Source organism: Myripristis murdjan, chromosome 4, assembly GCF_902150065.1.
Source record: "Myripristis murdjan chromosome 4, fMyrMur1.1, whole genome shotgun sequence".
NCBI lineage: Eukaryota > Metazoa > Chordata > Actinopteri > Holocentriformes > Holocentridae > Myripristis > Myripristis murdjan.
In genome coordinates this window covers 23,789,732-23,810,426 of record NC_043983.1, presented here as the reverse complement: position 1 = coordinate 23,810,426, position 20,695 = coordinate 23,789,732, and the positions used below count along the sequence as shown (strand labels likewise).

Here is a 20,695-nt window from a genome sequence, read left to right as displayed (position 1 = left end):
TAACAGTGAACGGCTGAGAGAGAGACAGCCAGGGAAAGAGAGAGAGAGCGAGAGGGAGAGAGAGAGGGAGAGCGTGAGAGGGAGAGGGAGAGAAAGGGAAAGAATGAAAAAGAGAAGAGTGTGTTCCAACCTGGTCTGTGTGGTCCTGGGGGAAGCTCCACAGCACGGCTGGATCTAGAGGTAATTGACAGACAGCATTAATCAGCGGGTGAGAAACACACCGTCTTCGCTAGCTGCCTCAGAACACATACATATTAATGAGAGGGGTGGGGGCAAGGGTGGCTGCTGTAAGTCGGCACATGCACACACACACGCACACACACACACACACACACATACACATATACTTGTATGCGCTCTTTCTCACACTCACACACACACACATATATGCACACACACACACACACACAGCATACACAGCGAGAGACAAGAGAAAGAGAGTCTAGGCTCCATGCGCTCTAAATATGCAAATCTATACTCTCCATGTAGATATGATAAGCTATATTATACACCACATCATGCATGTTTGAGAAAATCAGATCCATACATACTCCAGTCAATTCGCTCATTTCTTCTTACATTGATACTTGCCTGACTATCAGATGGATGGATGTAAGCTCAGCCAGGAGCTTTATGATTCTAAATGGATTTGGGGTGGCCTGCGTTAGTCATTTGTTCCACTTTGTTTTGTTTGTTTTGTGGTAAACTACGAGTGACTGTGTGGGTTCATGAAACACTGATTCTTGTTTTAGATGATAATATTTCAAGGAACTGTATTTATGAAATATTTGCAATGTGACACAGAAAGTACTTAAAACAGTACACATAGTGAATACTTTGGTTCAGGGCTAATGCTCTGCTATTAGGTAGATGGAGTTGGGAAATAAAAAAAAAAAATCCAAGTACACAAAATTGGCAAATATGACCATTTCATTTGGCTTAATTCAGTAGCCTGTTTACCATCATCTTTAACACTGTTAGTGTCACCCAAGCAACAAGCAAACTTCTCTCTTAAAGCTAGCCTACACACAACTGACTACCTCTTAATCTCACAGAAAAGTAAGCCTCACGGATGAAAGGAAGCGGCCACCCAGCTGCAATCTGAACACAGGGGTCTCTGGTAAACATGGTTTCCACAGCTCTAAGGTCAAACCGTGACCTCAGCAAGAACAGCAAGGCATGGAAGAGCCAAGCTCTCACATGCCAAGTTCACTGTCATGGACATACCATAGGCCTCCATGCTGCAGAGCAAACTCCCCATCTGTCTTGACAAAAGTTGGCTGGCTGAACTAGAGTGAACCTGAAAACAATCGCACCTTGTGAAAGCCTACATATTTCAATCCAAGGAAAAATAACAGTGACGTTCTGAATGAGTGCAAGCCAAGAGAGATGTTTGATTTACGCCCAAACTTCAAATATCTATGACCACTGCAATGACGCCTATATTTGCTTACTGCAGGCCTTTATGATGAGCCAATAACACCACTAGTACTTCAGGACAAGGGACACATAAAATGTACTGCAGCTTCACGGCCAACACTCCCATGAACACTAGAGAGGGAGACACACACATGCACACACATACAAAATAGACAAATGGATGACAGGATGCAGCGGACAGAATCAAAGATGCCTTACATAATCCTATTGGATAATTTCACGGGCCCCATCTTGAAAAGAGCGGCACAACAGAAAAAAATGAAGCACAGCTCTCAGCTTTATACTCCCAACTCCAACAACCCCCCGCTTCCCCCCTACCCTATGATCCACCACAGTTAGGGCAATTTTATGCTGATTTTCTGGGTGAGAGGATGGGAACCGCTGCCTGAGAGAGCGATACAGGACAGAGGGAGAAGGACAGGCGAGGAAGAGAGGGAGAGAGAGGGAAAACGACAGAGAAAAGAGGACAGAGGAGGGCAGGGGAGGTGGAGGAGCTGAGATAGAGGGGAGTAACAGCAAGAGACAGTGAAAGAACAGAAGAGAGACATGAAATCAAAGAGGGCAAAGGAAGAGGTTGAAGGAAGTAAGAAAAGAAGGCATACTATCTAGACTTAAGTACCTCAGGGCCTGTATGCCACCTCTAAGAATAGGAGTACTGATGTAAGATCATGTCACATGACCAAATGAACTCCACAACTGCCTAAAAGACAAAACCGCCCCAAATCAGCACTCCCATTCCAAGAAATTTTATATAAATGGAAGTATCTCCAATGCAGTGCAGAGTCAGATGGAGGGAGAGGGATATGGAGAGAGAGGGCGGCGGGGTGGTAAATAAAGAGAGCAGAGGAGGGAGAAAATGGTGAGGTATAACAGCACACCAAACACTTCACTTGTCTCATGCACCTCAGGACATTTGAGAGATTCAGAGCACTACCAAGCATTCTTCCTTTCTTATTCTTCTCTTGGCTTTTCCTTCCTATTCTGCACAGTCTTCTCTCTATTCTGCTGTACCTCCAGATATCTCTGCCAATCTTTCCCCCACAACTCGCCCACCTCCCCTCTCTTCCCTCTTCTTTCCTGCATCTCTGTTGTCCTGATAGTTCTCCCCACCCTGCTTTCTCTTGTCTCCTCTTACCTAAATTTCTTTTTTATGGATTCCTTACTCACTTGCAGCCTCCCTTCACTTCCCTCCCTGCCTCTCCCACCTTCCCTGTTTTCGTTCTCATTTCTGTTTCTGTCCCACAATCTCTTTATCCCACCCTTGCCTGCAGCCCTCTATCCTCCTTGCTCCCTCCCTCTAGCTAGGCTGGGCATGCGGTGGACAAAAGGGGGTGGGGGGGCTGAAGGGGGTTAAGGCTGAAAGTTGAAGGTTACAGAGGTGAAGAGGACCCCTGCTGCTCCGCCAGGGGACACAAATGTCACCATGACAGATCCCACATTGGTTAATCCGGGCTTCCCTCCCTCACACACATACATTAAAGCTCCATGATATTGACCAAAAAAAACAAAAAACAAAATCATGCTAAAAATTGCAATAAGAGCTGTGCAAATGCAGACAAAGCATTTTATACTTCATTTTCTCTAGCACTTAAATAAAAATATTGGTAGGTGACAAAAAGTATTGGCTTAGAATTTGCTCAATCCAAATGGGGCCAATCAATAATAAATATTTCTTCAAATTGCAGCTTTATTTGCAGGGCAGAGACTCTGCATAGCTATAAAAAAAAAAAAAAAAAAAAAAAAAAAAAAAAACATGAGCCCATACTAAAGTCCTCTGCAGCCTTTTGAGATTGAGACTTTTGAAAGCTTAGATCTCCAAAAAGTGAACTTTTCAGGAACTTGGGGTAAACTGGTTTATTTTCCTGTGAATGACCATGTGTTTCACAATGCATTGTGTCCAAGGAACCTTAAAAAAATGTCCACATCCAGATTGTATCTGTGGCTAGTGGCTAGCCATGAAAAATGGTTGCTACAGAATCAGACCATATAAAATGTGTTTTGATGTGACAGAGATATTGACAGTGCTATGAATGTCTGTAATCTCTAGTTTAAATAAATGATTGTAATGGCAGGACAAGGCAAGACAAATCTGTATAGCACGTTCCAGCAACACAGCAAATCAAAGTGCGTTACATAAAACAAAAGGCATCAAGAAAAATGTAAAAGTAACATAAGGCAATAAAAAGACATTTAAATACAATTGAAATTATCTCATTTTACATGCAGAATTTTGACTGAAAAACAACATACAAATCTGTTTCATTGACATTAAATCATTTAATTTATTTAATTTTATACTTTATATCCAGGATGGATATATTTGGTCAGATCCTAAAAAAGTGGATCCAGTGGATCCCTAACTGTGTCAGTGTTGCAGGGTCATAAAACATGCTATGCACATGGGAGACAATGGCTGCTGTCAATTATAGTAACATATGACAAAGCAAACACACACACACACACACACACACACACACACACACACACACACACACACACACACACACACACACACACATACACATACATAATAATTGTGTGATGTTTTATTGACCCCAATGGGGAAAGTCTCTTTTAGCCTGCCCCTCTCCAAAGAGGTCAGGGGTCAGGCTGGGCTACAGATCAGCAGTCCTACAGCTGGGATGAATGTGTCCTGCTCAAGGACACTTCAGCAGTAAAGATGCTTGCCAACATGCAATCACCATGTCTTACTGTAGTGTGTACTGTTCATCCTAACCTGCGCAAACTGTGTCTGCCTGCATAATGCATGGGCTTGTCAGGTCTAGGCCTGTGTCACCTTATCTTTATCAAAGCCAAAATGAATGGGATTCAAAATGTGTTTATTGTATTTTCCAAAGTTGACAAAATCTATAAAGAGCTGTTGCAAACTGTGGAAAAACAGTCCATATGATATGACACCAGTGATGCCCAGAGTGACAAGGGGAAAACAACCTCTAACATATTTCACACTGTCGGGGCGCTAACAGTTGCAGTGGGTGCGAATTGAATTGAAATCACCTATCTGGAGTTAGATTCCTCTCTTCACACCCAAGGAAATGGAGGTGGGCAAATGTGATGGCAAGCTCAAGGACTGACCATTGGTCTCTCTGCATTGTTTGCAGTGTGTGTGTTTGTGTACTGTATGTCTAAATGTGTGTGTTTACACAGAGTGATTGCGAGCTCAGGGTTGCATATGTAGCATGTTCATTGATCCCTGTGGGCTTCAAGCGTGGCTGACCTCTGAGTTGTGACACAAGTAGTGTGCATGTTTGAGTGTGTGTGTGCGTGAATGTGCGTGTGTGTGTGTGTGTGTGAGTGAGACAGAGAGACAGAGAGAGAGAGAGAGAGAGAGAGAGAGCAAGAGAATGAGAGAGAGAGAGCAAGAGAATGAGAGAGAGAGAGACGGAGAGAGATGGAGAGAGATGGAATGATGTGGTATGCAGTCACAAATCAATGTTTTGGCTGTTCCTGAGATGCCTGTCTTTAACAGTCGATACAACAAGCTTTGATAGGGTCTGAGAGAGAGGGAGAGGTGCAGGAAAGGAGGCAGGAAGCTGTTTTTTTAGAGGGGATGATCGAGAGGCTATAATGTGGAGGAGGGGGGGTCTACAGTGGGTGAGTGAAGGAGGCAGCTGAAAGACTGGATAAGGAAGAGAAAGAGGAAAGGGGGGAGATGGGAAGGGTTAATAGGTGAGGGGTTGAGGGAGTTGGGAAGAACATAGGGTGGAGAAGAAGCAAGGTGAGGGGGAGGGAAGTGAGGGGAGGACGAAACAAGGGGGCTAAAGAGGAGAGGGAGGGGAAAGGAGGGTTAATAGGTGAGGGGTGCTGGGAGCTAAGAGAGGGGAAACTGGGAAGGAGTGGGAGGAAAAAGCAGGGAGGTAAGGGAAGAGTGGATTGGGTAGATTAGTCATGAAAGGGAGGGAGGTGGACCTCTGCCTCTCTAAACTGACACCACTTCCTACGTGCTCAGGTGGATGATGAAATGTGATAGGAAAGAGGAAATTACCAAGATCTGCATATACATTTACATGGATGCATGGGCGCCACAACAAAGGAGCCTACCTCTTCATCTCTCATTTTTTCACTTCAGTGCGTAACTCCATGCTTCTTGGCACTTCCAAGTAGGCTAAAAATGAAAATGCTGGCATCTTCATCTTGGCATAAATATATGCTTCTTGGGACTTCCAAGTAGGCTAAAATGAAGCTGTTGGCAGAGGATGTCACTTCTAATGCTGCTGGCTTGAAAAAAAGAGTTGGCTCATGGCACCAGTGTGTCAAAAACCTCACACTGCCCGGCACTACACACCAACTTCATCAACTTTCAGCCATTGCCATGCACAAGTAAAAAAGTAAAACCCAGCTTCTTCTGCTTCCTTTGAATGACACAGGGCCGTATGAAAATAGATGTGACACACTACAGGAAAAAGTACGACATGCAGATATACACCCACGATGTAGAGGGCTGTGCTTGTGCATAGTGTTTCTATAAGTTCATCTTAGCAGCTCGACTGTAGGAGCTTTAAGGCATCGTTCTGTCTTTAAGAACTCTGGGAGATTTCAGCCAAAGACGAAAAAAAAGACCTAACCCTAAATCCAGTGTGAATACACATTTAGATGAAGGCCCCTAGCCTATAATTCTCTATACTATGTGAATCAAACACAGACTTAGAGCCCTCATGGCCATCCAATGTTCTAAAGGCATAGAGAATGCACTTTTTTCACCTTATTCCATGAACTACTGAATGTGTGTTGTGAGTGAATAGGGGGCCTGTTTGTTAAGAAAGGCCAAATCCCATATGGTGAACAGCAGCTCCTCTGGTGAGAAGAGAGGCTGTGAAAGCCACCGGCAGCCCCTCTCCTCCATCCGTGCTGCTGAGATGAAGGGATGTAGTGCCTGCCTCTCCTTGTTCCTCCTTTCTCTCACTCCCTTTGCCTCCTCTCCTCCCTCTTTCTTGGCCAGGGGTTAAACTGCTGCACTCTAACCTCCTTGGCAATGATTTCATTCACTCTGTTTCTCTCACTCACTCTCTCTCATCTCTGAGAGACTTATTTCACAGTATGTAGTGGATTAGGCCCCCCTCATATGCCCCTGGACAAAAGCATTGTTTTAGCACTGGCCCGTTCGCAGTAACGGGAGGAAGCTACCGCTACTTAGCGTCCACAATAAGGCCATTGTGCACACCGGGCTGGAAGGACCCTGCCTCGGAGGCCGTCTAGACTTTGAGCCCGGTCCTGTTGGAGGAACAGAGGGAGAAAATCCCATCAGCCAGTGGAGTGAAAGTTAACTAAGGTAACCTGCTGTGAACCTGATGAAGATGTCAAGCCAACATATGGCAAAAAATGTCTATTGTCAGAACAAGAAGCTTTCTTCCCTGTGAGGGGAGGGTATGGTAGAGGAGGAGGAGATGAGGGGTGGCTAAAGGAAGACTCAGGGGGGTGTGGAACCTAAAGGAAGGAATAACTGTGGTGGTCATCGTTTTACTTCTGGATCAGTAGCCTTATTCTGGCTGGGAAGAGGCCCAACCCCTCTACTCACAATTAAAGGAGTAAGCAGATTAACTGGGATCTTTCAAAGGCCAGCAGAAAGAAAAACACACTCGCACACGTTTAGAACGTTTTTTTTTCCCCTCTTCCTTTTGCCCATCAACTCTCACATTGCACACTGCAAATGGCATTACATTTCATGCTGATTTAGTTAGCACAGGTTTCGAGAAAGGAGAAACTTCTCAAACGATGATATGGTCCTTAAGTTTACTAATACTCATTGGTCACACCACGTTGTTAAGAATAGGGGTCTGATCGCATGAGGTAACCGTACACTGCAGTGCTAAATGAAATTAGAAAAACAGCATATCAAATCAGCATCTAAGCCGAATTAATCAAAACAGTGACTGTGGTTCGTGGGAAGTGCCGATGGAAAAGGATTCTGTTGGCAAAATCATTTCTTGCAAATAGCACATACTTCATATTAGCAAACACGACACAAATGTAAATGCAAAAAAAAAAAAAAAAAAAAAAAAGAATGACTACTCAAATGAGCACCTACCAAAATTCAATTTCAATACTTGAAATTTTGAATAAACAAAACAAAACAACCTCCAAGGTAGAGCCTGTCTTTGCAGCCAGAGAATCAACTGGCAGGCTTCACATGTGAGAGACGCTGGCCACAGGGATTTCTAAGCTATTGTTACAGCTACATCTGCAGAAGATAAACATCCTCAGCCTCACTGGAAGGAGAAGAAAGGGAGAGCTGCATGGAGATGATGTGACCCTATTAATGCGACATTAGTTGTTCCATCTTCCCAGTTATCTGAGAAGAGTGCTTCATCAGGATGGACTGAGAGATTGAGGGAGAGGGGGAAGCAGAGGAGAGGTAGAGAGAGAGAGAGGGAGTGTGAGAGAGAGAGAGAGAGAGAGAGAGAGAGAGAGAGAGAGAGAGAAGTGGAAGTGATACTGTCTCCAGGCTAGTTGGGACGCAACCCAATTTCACAGCTTCACGAATGAGCGACACAGCATATGGATGCAAGCTTTGTGACAGACTCTGTGTATCACCACATATCAGCGTTGATGTTCCCAGTCAGATTCCATACTGGTCCAACATTATGTCAAACACTGGCTCCGCATGACTGCATCTTCAACACAACACACAGGCAGCATGTTTGTTGGGGGGTTGGCTTCCAAAGCTATTAAAAAAAACAAGCCAATATCCCGCAAGACACAATTTCTTCTTCTCCACACTTCTCTCCAATGCTCCTCGCACTAAAAAAAAATCTCACGTTCAGCTGCTGTGGAATAATTTTGGTCAAATCATTTTGAGAGATAAGCCACTGTAAAATGCTCAGATTAATGCAGACTAGTTGCTCTTTGGCAGGGAGGCAATCTGAAAGATAGCCTTTAACCTACATTTGGATCATCATATAGATAAGGAAATGTATGTTAGAATAGAGGCTTTTCATTTCAACAGCATAGGTTAATGGTGATGATTTCATTGCTGGTTGTTTTTTGGCTGACTGGCTGGCGGAAAACAACCTTTCTTCAGGTAATCACACATTCCACTCCATATGGTTCAACCATCTGTCTCAGTCAAAAAAATGCATTTATAAAAACACAGTAAATGAATAACTCTATTATTAAGCTAATATGCATAAAAAGATTTTTTTTTAAGATTTTTAAAAAGTACCTGTGTGGAGAATATGACTTGCTTAACTAAATTAGCTTTAGCTCAAGTTTCCCAGGCTCTGTTGAGAATTTAGGATATTATTGGGCTTTTTTTTTTTTTTTTTTTTTTGACTGGGTTAGGAAATACTGTTGTTATCCAACAAGATCATTCTGCTTCTTATTGTTTATGGTAACACAAACTCACACATTATCACAAGGTCCTGCTGTTATGTAGAAATCAATTTAAGGTGGGTCCACATGTGACATGGCTGGAATTTTCATGAGCCTGGTCACATAGCAAGAGACTAAATTTCTCCACTGTGTCCACACCCCAAAAACTTTAAGAGGGCTAGAGTTCAGGTCATTGCCAATCGATCAGTTTCTTGATGCTCAAGGTAATATTGCTTTTCTGGTCTTTGAGGTAGTGGTAGCGGTGTCTGCGACAGCACTGTGTGTAGCACAGCAGCTCCTTGAGGTGCTGAGAGGATCGATCTCAGTCAATGTCATATGGCACAGCACCCAGAGGCAGCCGATGACAGTGTAAAGCCTTGCCTTTGGCGGCTACATGCTCCGTGCAGTTGAGCTGTGATTTGAAGTTCACATGCAAAGGCTGACAGAGAGACAGCTTTCAGTCAGTCAGTCAGTAAGTCAGTCAGTCCGTCAGTCAGACAGACAGACAGTCAGTCAATGTTTCCACAGGGATGACAACACATCTGTGTCTGCTAAAAGCGAACAATAGTGCCTAATACTAAACATATTCACAGGGGTCTCAGTGGGGTGGGGGATTGATGGACAAAACTGTGACAGACAAATACGAGACAAACTCTGTCTAACAATAAACATACCCAAACAAGCAAAGATACACACATACACATTCCCCATTAACCTAATTTTCTTACTTCAATGAAAAAAACAGAATATATCAGCATTTGGAGAACCACATCTTTCATGGGGATTATCTGGGATGCCCCCTTAGAGAAAAAGGGCCCCTGTAGTCCAAAACATTCCAGAGCAGTTCATGCATAGACTTAGCCTACATTATCATATTCTCTCTTGGCTAGTCTCCATCTCTTATACAAGCCCAGCAAAATCATTTGCCTGTTGTTTCTATCCTGACAACCTTACAATAATTAGTCTTGTACTGATTTATCACACAAGTATTATACATTATTACCACTGAAGAATTGTTTCTTAAGCTACATTTTTGTCCCTGCGTATGCAAACGAAATCACTTAGTAATTCTGCGATGCACAGTTAGCCCAGTCTGTCTGTATCACTGAGCACAGACTCCTCCAGCAATGTGATACCACAGATACTGTACTCATCATGCATCACCTTTTCACTTCATTTCATTGTTTTATGATTCATGCAGAAATTTGCAAAAGTGGCCATGTGATTCACACTGGATTAAGGCATGACTGAGATAAAAAGTGAGATAATCAAGGAATATTGCACCTTTAGAGAACATTATGAATAAGAAAGTGAAATGGGAGTTTGGAAAGTGGGGGACATACTGGAGGGTGAGGGAATTTGAGTGTGTACTTTAAATACTAAACGTTCATACAGCATGCATGGCCCCTCTGGGCCAATTAAGCAAGAGCATGTATGTGTGTGTCTGTGTGATAACAAAGACCTCATGGATGAGTCACATGATTTGCAATGACAAATAGTGAAGCAGCTCAGACATTCACAAAGGCATCAAGATTGACCTACATTTTCTGTCTTGAAAAATGGGCCATATCCCAAATTAAGGGCCAGTAGGGCTACTACTTGCATGTAAATGCCATCATCTTTGCAGTAAGTGTGGGGTGTTAGGCCACATAGGAGCAGCCTTGACTGGAGAGATGTAGCCTGAAGGCATAGCTGTTGACATGTAAATAGTGAGGATAGAAGCTGAAACGACAGCGCAGACAGTAGGCCTGTATCACTGGCTGTGCTCGATTTAGGTTTGGCCTTGTCCCCAAAATTAAGGTCTTCAGAATAACAGTCTACTTGTCAGGATACCAGTGCTCACACGCTATTGACAGGTAGATTTCTTTGATTACGGGGGTAAAAACAATTTCATCTTTTTGTCTCTAAGTCAGCATGAGTCTACTTGGCAGCAGTCTTGCCTGACAATACACAGAGAGTCTAGCCGCTAAAGAGCAAGTAAAAGGTGTGAAGCTGGAACAAAAGCAGTCTGCAGGCCTAAAAAATCCTGCTCTGCTCATCCACTGCATGGACTCCAAAGAATAATAAAATAACAACCCAGTAATTTTTTTTTTCTATAGAGATGCTCATTGACAATGGGATCAGTCCTGTGACTGGAAGCTGTGTTTGTTGGGACCGGCCCAACGTTGTCAAGTACTGGAACAGACAGGAAGTTTGTTGCCAGTGACTTGACACTGAGCCAGTGTCAAATGGATGAGTTGCTTACTTCCATCTAATAGCAAGCCTTGGTTTTTGATCTATACTCTGTAAATGATATGCCGTACCATTGTTCTTAAGACACTGCAACTACATCAGCGCTAATTTTGCCTTAGCCTGCTTTTTCTATACTCCATACTTTTATTACTTAGGGCTGAAAAAACAGGTTTTGTGCTGAAGCCAAAAATTGCAATTCTGTAGTCCTCATTTCACCAAATAGTACAGGTATAATATGATGTGGTACTTTTTTTCCCGCCACAGTTCCTACAGTTCAGATTGTTTTTGAGTATAATAAGTATTTACAATGAACACATTCATAATGTAGGGTATTAAACACCAAGTTTTCCAAATGCCAATACAAAGGCACTTTGTTTCTATGCTGCACAGCTTTTACAAAACACTGAACATAGCCCCATTAAAAGTGTGTTGCCTTTTTGGTATACTTTTCAATTAAAAAGAATTTGAATTTGCAATTAAACTAAACTGTGATATAAACAGAACCATGGCCTAAAAACTGAGGTATAAACCAAACCCTGAAAAAAGGTCACTGTCCTAGTTCGCTCTGTGGGTCAAAAGGTCTTTAGGGATTCCCAAAAAAGTCTCAGGAATCGCCTACAAAGTTACAAGTCATATAATTTAACTCATATTTTGCATCATTTGCTCATGTTAAAATCAACCTTCAACAACCTCGAGACAAGCAATATATCTCTTTACAAAATGGAAATAAAAACATCTTCATAAATGCAAGTTCCTGTGGGGAAATTTCCAAAATCACCCCGTCTAATATAGAGGGGATCCTGGGTATGAACAAGTGTGACAACCTCTGGTCGTGACTCTCGCCCCCAACATGTTTGACAGATGAAGTGGGCTTTCTAATGCAGCTATGAGCAGTGAGTCACCCCAAAATCCTGTTAAAATCTTGTCGTCACAAAATCTGTTGGATGCGACAGCCATGAATGTTAACATATTTTCAGCACTGCTTTTATATGAAATCCCATTTGCCAGACTAGGGCAGATTAACAGCACAGAAGCTACATAAAGCAGGAGCTACACTAATCCTGTTCATTTGTGGGCTAAACTAGGCCACATCAGTATTACATTCATAAGAACCAGCCAATCATTGTTCTTTGATGCAGAGTAAGTGGCAGTGTGTGTTTCTGAGCGTGCAAGTGCATGTGTGTTTGTGTGTGTACATGCTTGAGCCATCTGCTGTGCTGACCTGTTACGTGCTCAATCCAAGACTGGTCATCCATTCTCATCTACAGACACATGCGTGCAGCACAGCTTAGCATCATGATGACTCAAATGGTTTTTAGAAATGCAGCAACAGATCATTTTAGCTGGACTGTAACCTTGGTCACTGATTTTTGCTTTAAACGCAAATCCAAACAGTTCTCCTGGAACCCAACGTGTGAACTGTCAGATGATAATAATTTCATCCACCATCACCCATGCCCACATGTATATGAGCACACACACATGCAAACAAGACACGAAAAAACAATGCTGTGAGGCTGTGAGTGAAGGCAATGTGATGAAACTCTTCTGCATTCATCAAAATCATTTCGTTTTAAATTATTGATCGGGTCCCTACTTTTCCCCACTTTTTCGCCGTGCAAAGGGAAGTCTAAAAATAGACTGTGAGCATCAGTGCCTAGAAGTCTTTCCATGTTCTCCCAGTCTGGCAGCATTAGTGAATTCAGATGAGCCTCCTGCAGCTCTCGCAGCCTCTGTCTTTGCCTCACACACACAGCCATAAATGCACAAGCTTGCACTCAAATATGCTCACACACACACAGTGCACATATACATGTACCTGCTAACATACACACACACACACACACACATATATACAGATTGCCCCTGGAGTTTCAATACTGCGTCAGTGAGTGGCAAAGCACAGCCAGCAACCCCCACAGTATGTCACCTCTCAGCTTGCAGACTACTGCCATCAGCATATTCTCTCTCTCTCTCTCTCTCTCTCTCTCTCTCTCTCTCTCTCTCTCTCTCTCTCTCTCTCTCTTTCTCTCTCTCTCTCTCTCTCTCTCTCTCTCTCTCCCTCTTTCTCCCTCTTTCTCCCTCCCTGCCCCACCCTGTCTCATTTTGTCCCAGTTCTTCATGCTGTGGCCAACAACATTTTGTGTGTTCCCTTAAAAGAAACGGTGGAACAGTCCACTCACTGCTGTCCTGAGGGTGGTGTGTGCGTGTGTGTGTGTATGTGTGTGTGTGTTTGTCTATGCTAAAGTGGAAGTGTATAGAGAGGTCACATGGCACCACCTGAAAAGTCCCTGTGACCTGTTCCCTCTCTCCTTTCTACCTGTAGGGTCTGTCTGTCCCCGTCACAATTAGTGATTATCAGAATAAGGGCAAGGGAGAGAGGTAGAAAGTGTGTGTGTGTGTGTGTGTGTGTGTGTGTGTTTGAGAGAGAGAAAGAGAGAGAGAGAGAAAGAGAGAATGAGCAAACAAGGCATAATCACAAAGTAAAAGGCTGATATGGAAATGGAACAACAGGTTGAGAGATGACACGTGAGTAAAGGGTATACAACTCAAAAAAGCACGGCTTCCTGAATAACATCAGAACGCAACCAAGGACAGTGCTCTGCCGTTTCTATGGCAGTTCCTATCTTGTGACCAGATCAACAGAAACTAACCGGTACAGGTCAACTGCCATGTTTTCATTTCAGTTTTTCAGTGAAAGTACAAGCCCCGAGTTAAATAAGATGTTGCAACAATATTTTTTTCAAGAGGAGGCGTTGAGGGCCTCTGCACTATAAGTCAATCTTGACTATACTGTCGAAAAAAAAAGAAAAAAAAAACAGTGTCAAACAGAGTGAAATGAGAGGACAGCATTTTCCTCCAGTCTTAAATAAAGAAAGAGCTGGAATTGGAGCCAACAAGCAGCAGGCCACTACACAGCTTCTGAATGGATGACTGACTGGGGATAGGGAGCTACAAATGACTCCAGACCCTAACAAAAGAACAAGGCTGGAGTGCACAGAGAACAGCGGTGACACTGGCTGGCCAAATCTGTCATCTGGATAGCAAAAATCCACATACAAAATGAGTCTCACTGGTACTTCTTTAGCTCAATGGCTGGTATACAGGGAGGGCATGGCACTGAAGGGACCATCCACCCTGAAGCAGAATTCACGTTTTTACATATAACAGTCAGAGGCTGATTTCTGAACATGTTCTGTGAGTTCACTGTAAGTAGAGCAGCTCCAGGTTCTGCCTCTTATATATTTAAGGAAATTATGGAGTTTCTTGCAGGAGTGTAATTGCATTGATCATAGACTTGTTTTTTTGTAGCTCAGGCTGTTTGTTTAGGTTCATTTTTTTTTTTTTTTTTTTTTTGGAATACTGGCCATGCTAAGATTGTGAAAATGAAACGAAGAATGTAAACGGTAAATTCTGTTTTGGGGTGTAGTTTCCCTTAAACTCCTCTTTAACTAAGGCTTTGATCCCCTTGTGGAGCATGTACTTTTACAAACAATGGTGTGCTGCTCACTTTAAGGCGGGGTATTTTGGAGAAAAGTACCCAGCAAATGCCAAATGTTAAAGTATGTCATGTTATTAACACTGCTCACAAAAGAACAAGTCAACAGTACACAGAACAACAGATGGAGGAGACAGCCACTGACCTCCACCCTGAATCCTGATAAAGAAAAGTTTGCTGCTGAAAGTTGGACTGTTGGTCAAACATGATCCTATAGCTACTCAAAGAGGGAATAGAGTAGGAGGGGATTTCTCAAAGTTCACTCACACTGTGGTCATTAGATATAGCAGGGAAGTTATGAGACTTCCTCAATTCTGTTCAGCAGAAACAGATAACACAGAGAATCAGATAATGTTTTGTTCTCTGTAAGGGAGCCAATTTAGCAAAGTTAAATGGACAAGACAAGAGAGAAAGGCAGAGGGGTTGTAAGAGAAACAGAGTGTGAGACCCAGGGGTTCTCCCAAGAGTGTGAGTAGAGGAGTGTGGCCTCTCTAATGACCAATCAACACCCTCCTTGCTGCCATGGCATCTGTTAGTCCTCCAATGGCCTCCTGCCTGAGTGTGAGCCCACCATGAACTCCGCACGCAGCCAGAAGCCAATCAGATCGCAGAATTGCCATGCATGGGTCAAGGAGCAATTCTGACATTTTGCAGAATGTCAGTGTTCAACCTTTTCTAAAACTTTTACTACACGGGCGTTTTGTTCGAAGAACACAAAGGGTGGAGGTGGGGAGGGGGTGGAAGCCATAGCTGAATCTGTGAAAATGGAATATCACAGTGCTGCTGGAGGGGGCTACAGCACAGAAGGAAGTAGATTGATAACTAACTAGCTAGCGGGAGGTGACACTGTGAGACCTCCAGGTCTCAGCGAGAATGTTCTTGAGATATAGAACAAAAGCAACTTTTCATAATTGGTGCATTGGACCGAGTGAAGTTAGAAAGCAATGTGAATCAAAGTGAAATACATCCCCTATATAATTGTGCTTTCTGGTTCTTTTATTATCTGTAGATAGAAACCTAAAACCTGCCCAAGTGCATATACAGTATATTATATTATTATTTATATATTTCTCATACTTCTCATAATCAAACCCTCTGCAGTGCATTTTAATACCAGCGAAATGTTGTGGTGAGTAATTGAAGCAGACAATTAATGGTTGATAATCTTAAAAAACAAAAAACATGACATATGTTTAAAGGTATACAACTAAGTCTAAACCAACACTGCACAAATTGACACAAGCATAAGATCAAAACCAGATAAATACGCAGGCATTTTTTTTTAAACAGCAAAACGTTCCCCTAATTGCAGCATGAATGTCGTTGTAAAATTGATATGCTGATCTATTAACTTTATTGCTTTGTTACTGGGAGCAATCTGGCTGGAGGGAGCGGGCGAGGACAGGTAGCATCTGTCCCCACCTACTGCCTTGGCAGCGTTAGCGTCATCTGCTAGCTTTGGCAGCATCTTGGAAGCACATCAATATGGCTCTATGTAGCCAGGGCCGCTAGTAGCTAGCATGCCAGTCACGCTCTCCGGCAACGCTCGCTCACAGCCTGAGCATCCACAGAGCACTGAGCCAACTGAGCTAAGCTGAGCTGAGCCGGGGCTGAACAGAGAGGCCACGTCTCCATGGAACTGCATGGGGAAAAAGGGCCTGCGTCTGTCATCTATCCACACATGCATGGTTAGAAGTGTGGGGCCAAATCCAGATATGGACACTGCCACCGTTATAATTGTGAGCACTGCAATCTTTTTTAGTTACCCTCTTCCTTTTTGTAATGTTAATGTGTTCATAAAATCTCAACTGCTAACATTTTTTCATTCACTGACTCATTCTGGACTATTACTCCTATTGCTATGACTATTACTATCAAGCTACAAAAATACATTTTTTCAACGTAACTGCATATTATAATCAAGACTGAGGGGTGATGGACTGCTAATGTTATGTTCTTACCTGCGGTATTGATGTAATGTTGTTACTACTAGCACTAGCCAAAACAGAAACATCAAGCCCACCCAAGGGATTAGTAAGTGGGTCTTTATCCAACAGGAACAAGCTGAAAACGGTGCCAAAGTTAAGCATCCAAAATTACATGGCTCAAACTCCACACTTACAAACTAAAAAAAAATAGTATCCCCCTTGACCAGAGTAAGACACAAGCTGTTAACTTGATCTGGATGCCTCTCAGTCAGACTTGAACTTAAGTCTACAGGGTCATGCAGCTAAAGCAACAATGCCCATGGATGAATGGTAATCCAGAGTGGTTAATGTCCCTGTTGGTTGAACATCAGAAACGCTCAGGCTTCTTATGAGACCCTGTTAGCAGTGGTCTACTGGATAACGAGTCAGCCCTGCACAGTGCAAGCACTTTGTAACAAAGTAAAAAGCCAAGGCAGCCACATATTGTAGCTTGGCTAAGTGTTGTTGATTTCAATATTACTTGTTTGCTGGAAAAGCTAGGTGACAAAAGCATTTAAGTGCATGAAAACTGCTACCTCTAAGCTATAATTCATCTAACATTATTTAGTCTAACATTGCTAACCGTAAATCAGGCTACAGTTTTGCCCAATTATTCAGCGTTCAAGTGTGGGCCTAATTACACAGGCTCTGTGCGTGTCACACAATGAAAGATTAAGATGTAGACTTAAGTGTAAGATAGCTTCTATGTAATTATATCATCAACACATTGTAATAAGTGAGCACACTTTGAGGTGACCGCTCTTAAAAGGTCACCCTCATCACCCTGAAATAAATTTATATGAGAAGGAGATCTACTGCAAGCTTGTGTGCAAACATGTGGGTGTTTTGTAGGTTTACAGAGCTGACTAGAGAAGGTGTAAAACCCTGTTAACACAGGAAGTGCAGAGACCAGCACAATGACCAGCTAAAGCATAAAGCACCATAAAGTGAACCTTTTCAAATCATTCAATGTGACGATAATAAACAGAGGGAACTACCCTGTAAATACTGGTGCCGTGTCGTGCAGTTGCACACTGAGCTAGTTTCATACCTGCATGACCAGGATGTGGTGAGAGCTGGCATTACATTGCTCTGGCATCAGCAAAACTGTAAGTGCAAGGTCTAGCTTCCACAGTCATTTTTCCATAATGTGCGTTATGCTGCTATGCATGGCAGAGAAAGTGCACAACAACTGAAATGGAAGCCACAATCAATCAATGATTAAATTCTTATTCCTTAACTGCAAGGAGATATGAGAAATATGAGCAAACTGAAACCTTCGACCACTTCTGCAAATGCTTTAATGTTCCACACCAGGTTGCTATGACAATTTAATTATAGCCTATCATGGTTGCACTGTTATTTGTTTGCCTCTGTGAAGCAGTGGGAAGATAATGTGTGAATGTGAAGTGGCGCTTTTTGGCAGAGCACCTGATGTCTGGCTGAAGGAGAAACAGCTCTAGTTTGTAGTGCATGATTGAGGAGGTTTCACAGCATGGCCAAAGCCTATCCGTTATGACTCATAGCAGTAACCCATTCAGCTACTAATAAAAGTGCACAAAACATAGCATGGTAGAGCGGAGGCAAAAGCATACAGCACACATGAGCTGGGTCATATTTTTTTGGGCTTAATGCATCAAAAGACCAGCAAGTTTAATATTCGCACACAATCCATCAATTCACTCTTAGTGCAATGATAAAAAAAAAAAAAAAAAAAAAAAAAAACATGCAGCAGAGTTTGCAGCATTCAAGAAGCATTTCATTTCACCCAAACCTCAGCCAAAGCTAAATTAAAAAAAGTGAAATTGATCAGATTGAGGGAGAAGTGGCTCATTCTTCATTTGGTTATTTGAAACCACGATTTTAAAAACAATCTATCAGAGAATAAGCCCTAGCTGGCAGATAATATGAGTCTGGATCTCCTGTGAGATTTCAGCTATCATAACTACTTCCTGAACAGGGATGTTCTATCATCCAATCAGGATTCAGCACAGAGCACTTCTATCCAATGACTGAACATGGTGGGTATGCTGTGTTTGAACCATAACTGAGGGGCGTGCAAACATTGTTATGTAGCAGAGCTCCAGAGAGCAGGAGTCCGGATATGAGTCTGACCCTGGATCATACATGGAGGAAGTTGGTTATTACAGTATAGGCCGGTGGTTTATGAGTTTGGTTTAAAATCCAATATCAGAACTACATCCAAGGATAACTTTCAGTCCACTCTGGTCAAGTCAGCAGCTGCACAAGTGAACCGTCCACATAACACCTCTTTAACGTCAGAACTGAGTGGGGTGGACAAGAGAGCTGGTGTAATATGCAGAACAAATGTTTTTACATGATATTTGACTTAGGGGTGACACTGGATATTGATGTGAAATATAGGTTGTTTTATTTCCCATATTCACAAAAGTTGAATATGGTGGTGTTTTTCGGCGGCCAGAGTCATTTCCTGAAGTCGTCTGACCACATTTTGTCCAGGCCACCACTGCTGGAATGTTTGACCATCGCAAACACCAGCAGAACGGCTAATGCAGCTTGCTGACCCAAGCATGGTCCTCCACAACAGTCTGTCTGGGGTCACAGCTACAGCAGGAACGCCTGCAAGGGTTAGGCTTGCTGGAATAACTTATGATTGGGCTTAATTAGAGCTTAGCTAAGATGGGTAAGTGGGTCTAATAAATGTAAGATGAGTAATGCTAATAGAGGCTTCAGAGAAACTAGCCTCACTTGCTTCTGTCTATCACTCTCAACTCTGCCTTAACCTTGTCTTGTCCTTAGGTCGTTGCTGAGCGGGTCAACTAAGGAGCGCACATATAATAACACCGCAGACATAATGATCAACCATATTGCACTGGGTTGCACTCAGACACGCACACATGCAATATATTTTAGCTCTTTGGCGATAGCTGTCTGACTTAAAATACCATGCAAGAGCATCTGGTCCTAGACTAAACACTGCTGCTGACACTGTACATTACACACTGAGCGTATAACCTCACCATTACTAACACTGTAATTACACAAGACCATCATTTTTCCAAACACCATAAGATGCAAGGAGACACATGCAATATGCAAAGCTTTTAAAAAAAAAATCAATACTATAATGACCATGTCTGTGTAATGATTTTAGATTAATGTGCTCTATAAATCACGTTTGCTATTGATTAGGCGGTTTATTTAGTTGTTTTTCTTAATGCCTAAGACAGACATATACTATTCTTGATGCAGTATATTACATACCGTCATTTTCAGATGTTGGACATGCCACCTGTAGAACCAGATCAAATGTTCTTTCTGGATTCTCCCTGAAATGAAGAATAAGACGCAACTTACTGTGGAGAAATATCGCATCTGCTTGTAAACAGCATCATTTGCAACAATTGTACATTTGGCAGAATTGGCAACGGAGCAACATGTTTTACTGTTGAATTCCATCGCATAATAAAGTATGCTACAGTAAAAATTTAATAAGTGGACCTGTCTTGACCGTTTCCAATTTACAGCAGACAGGCTGTCAGTATAGCAGTCAGTGCTAGGCAACTGTCATGTCAACGTGATCGTGCTTTACTCTAATACGACAAAATGTGATAAGCTGCCTCATCTTTGATTGTTTGTCTGGACAAACTTTGGTGACAGGGCGACACTGGGTTTGGGAGATCGGTGGCCACATGTAACCTATTTAGGGCTGCCTGCTTGGCTAGCAAAGCTGCTAATTGGTGGTCAGCTAGTAGACGGTGCAGCAGACTGACCCAAATGCCGCCTAGCCAGCTGGCCTGGCTGTTAAATCCACTGTTGGAGATGTCTCAAATTACGCCAAACATTCCTTCCCATTTCACATTCGTCTCCGAGTTAACGTTACGTCCCTGGACCAAATTAGCCGTTAGCTCGACATTTCAGCACTACGAAACGAGAGACAGGGAGGAAAAAAACAAAAACTCAGCTCTTACTTTATTCTGCTGTCCATGGTTTAGCTACAACATCGCGACAGCTCCGGGCTGTCGGCGGCTCTACTGGTTGTCCGAGAGACACAAGATTTTCCCCCTCGTCCTTCCTAGCCTTATCCGTAACTTGTGCTATCTTTATCTGATACCGGTCGAAAGCTGCGACGACATGCTTGGAGGGAGGCTAGTGTACAGATGTATGTCTTCCTTGTGCTGTATGTGTGCCGCTGAGGTGGCCTGAATATCAGGTCAGTCCCACGGTGGTTATTTCCCACAACAAA

General features: G+C 42.8%; 1 protein-coding gene across 2 annotated transcripts in view; it reads right to left on the bottom strand.

Moving 5' to 3' along the window:
- dennd1b (DENN/MADD domain containing 1B) overlaps positions 1-20,695 on the bottom strand; it is a 117,275-nt gene extending 96,580 nt beyond the window's left edge. For both annotated transcript variants that reach the window (XM_030049066.1, XM_030049068.1), the window contains exons 1-3: positions 20,421-20,695; positions 19,714-19,778; positions 131-174 (exon numbers count right to left, since the gene is read on the bottom strand). In XM_030049066.1, the coding sequence (XP_029904926.1) occupies positions 131-174; positions 19,714-19,778; positions 20,421-20,437 (126 nt within the window). In that variant the 5' untranslated portion in view covers positions 20,438-20,695. The remainder of the gene's footprint in view (positions 1-130; positions 175-19,713; positions 19,779-20,420) is intronic.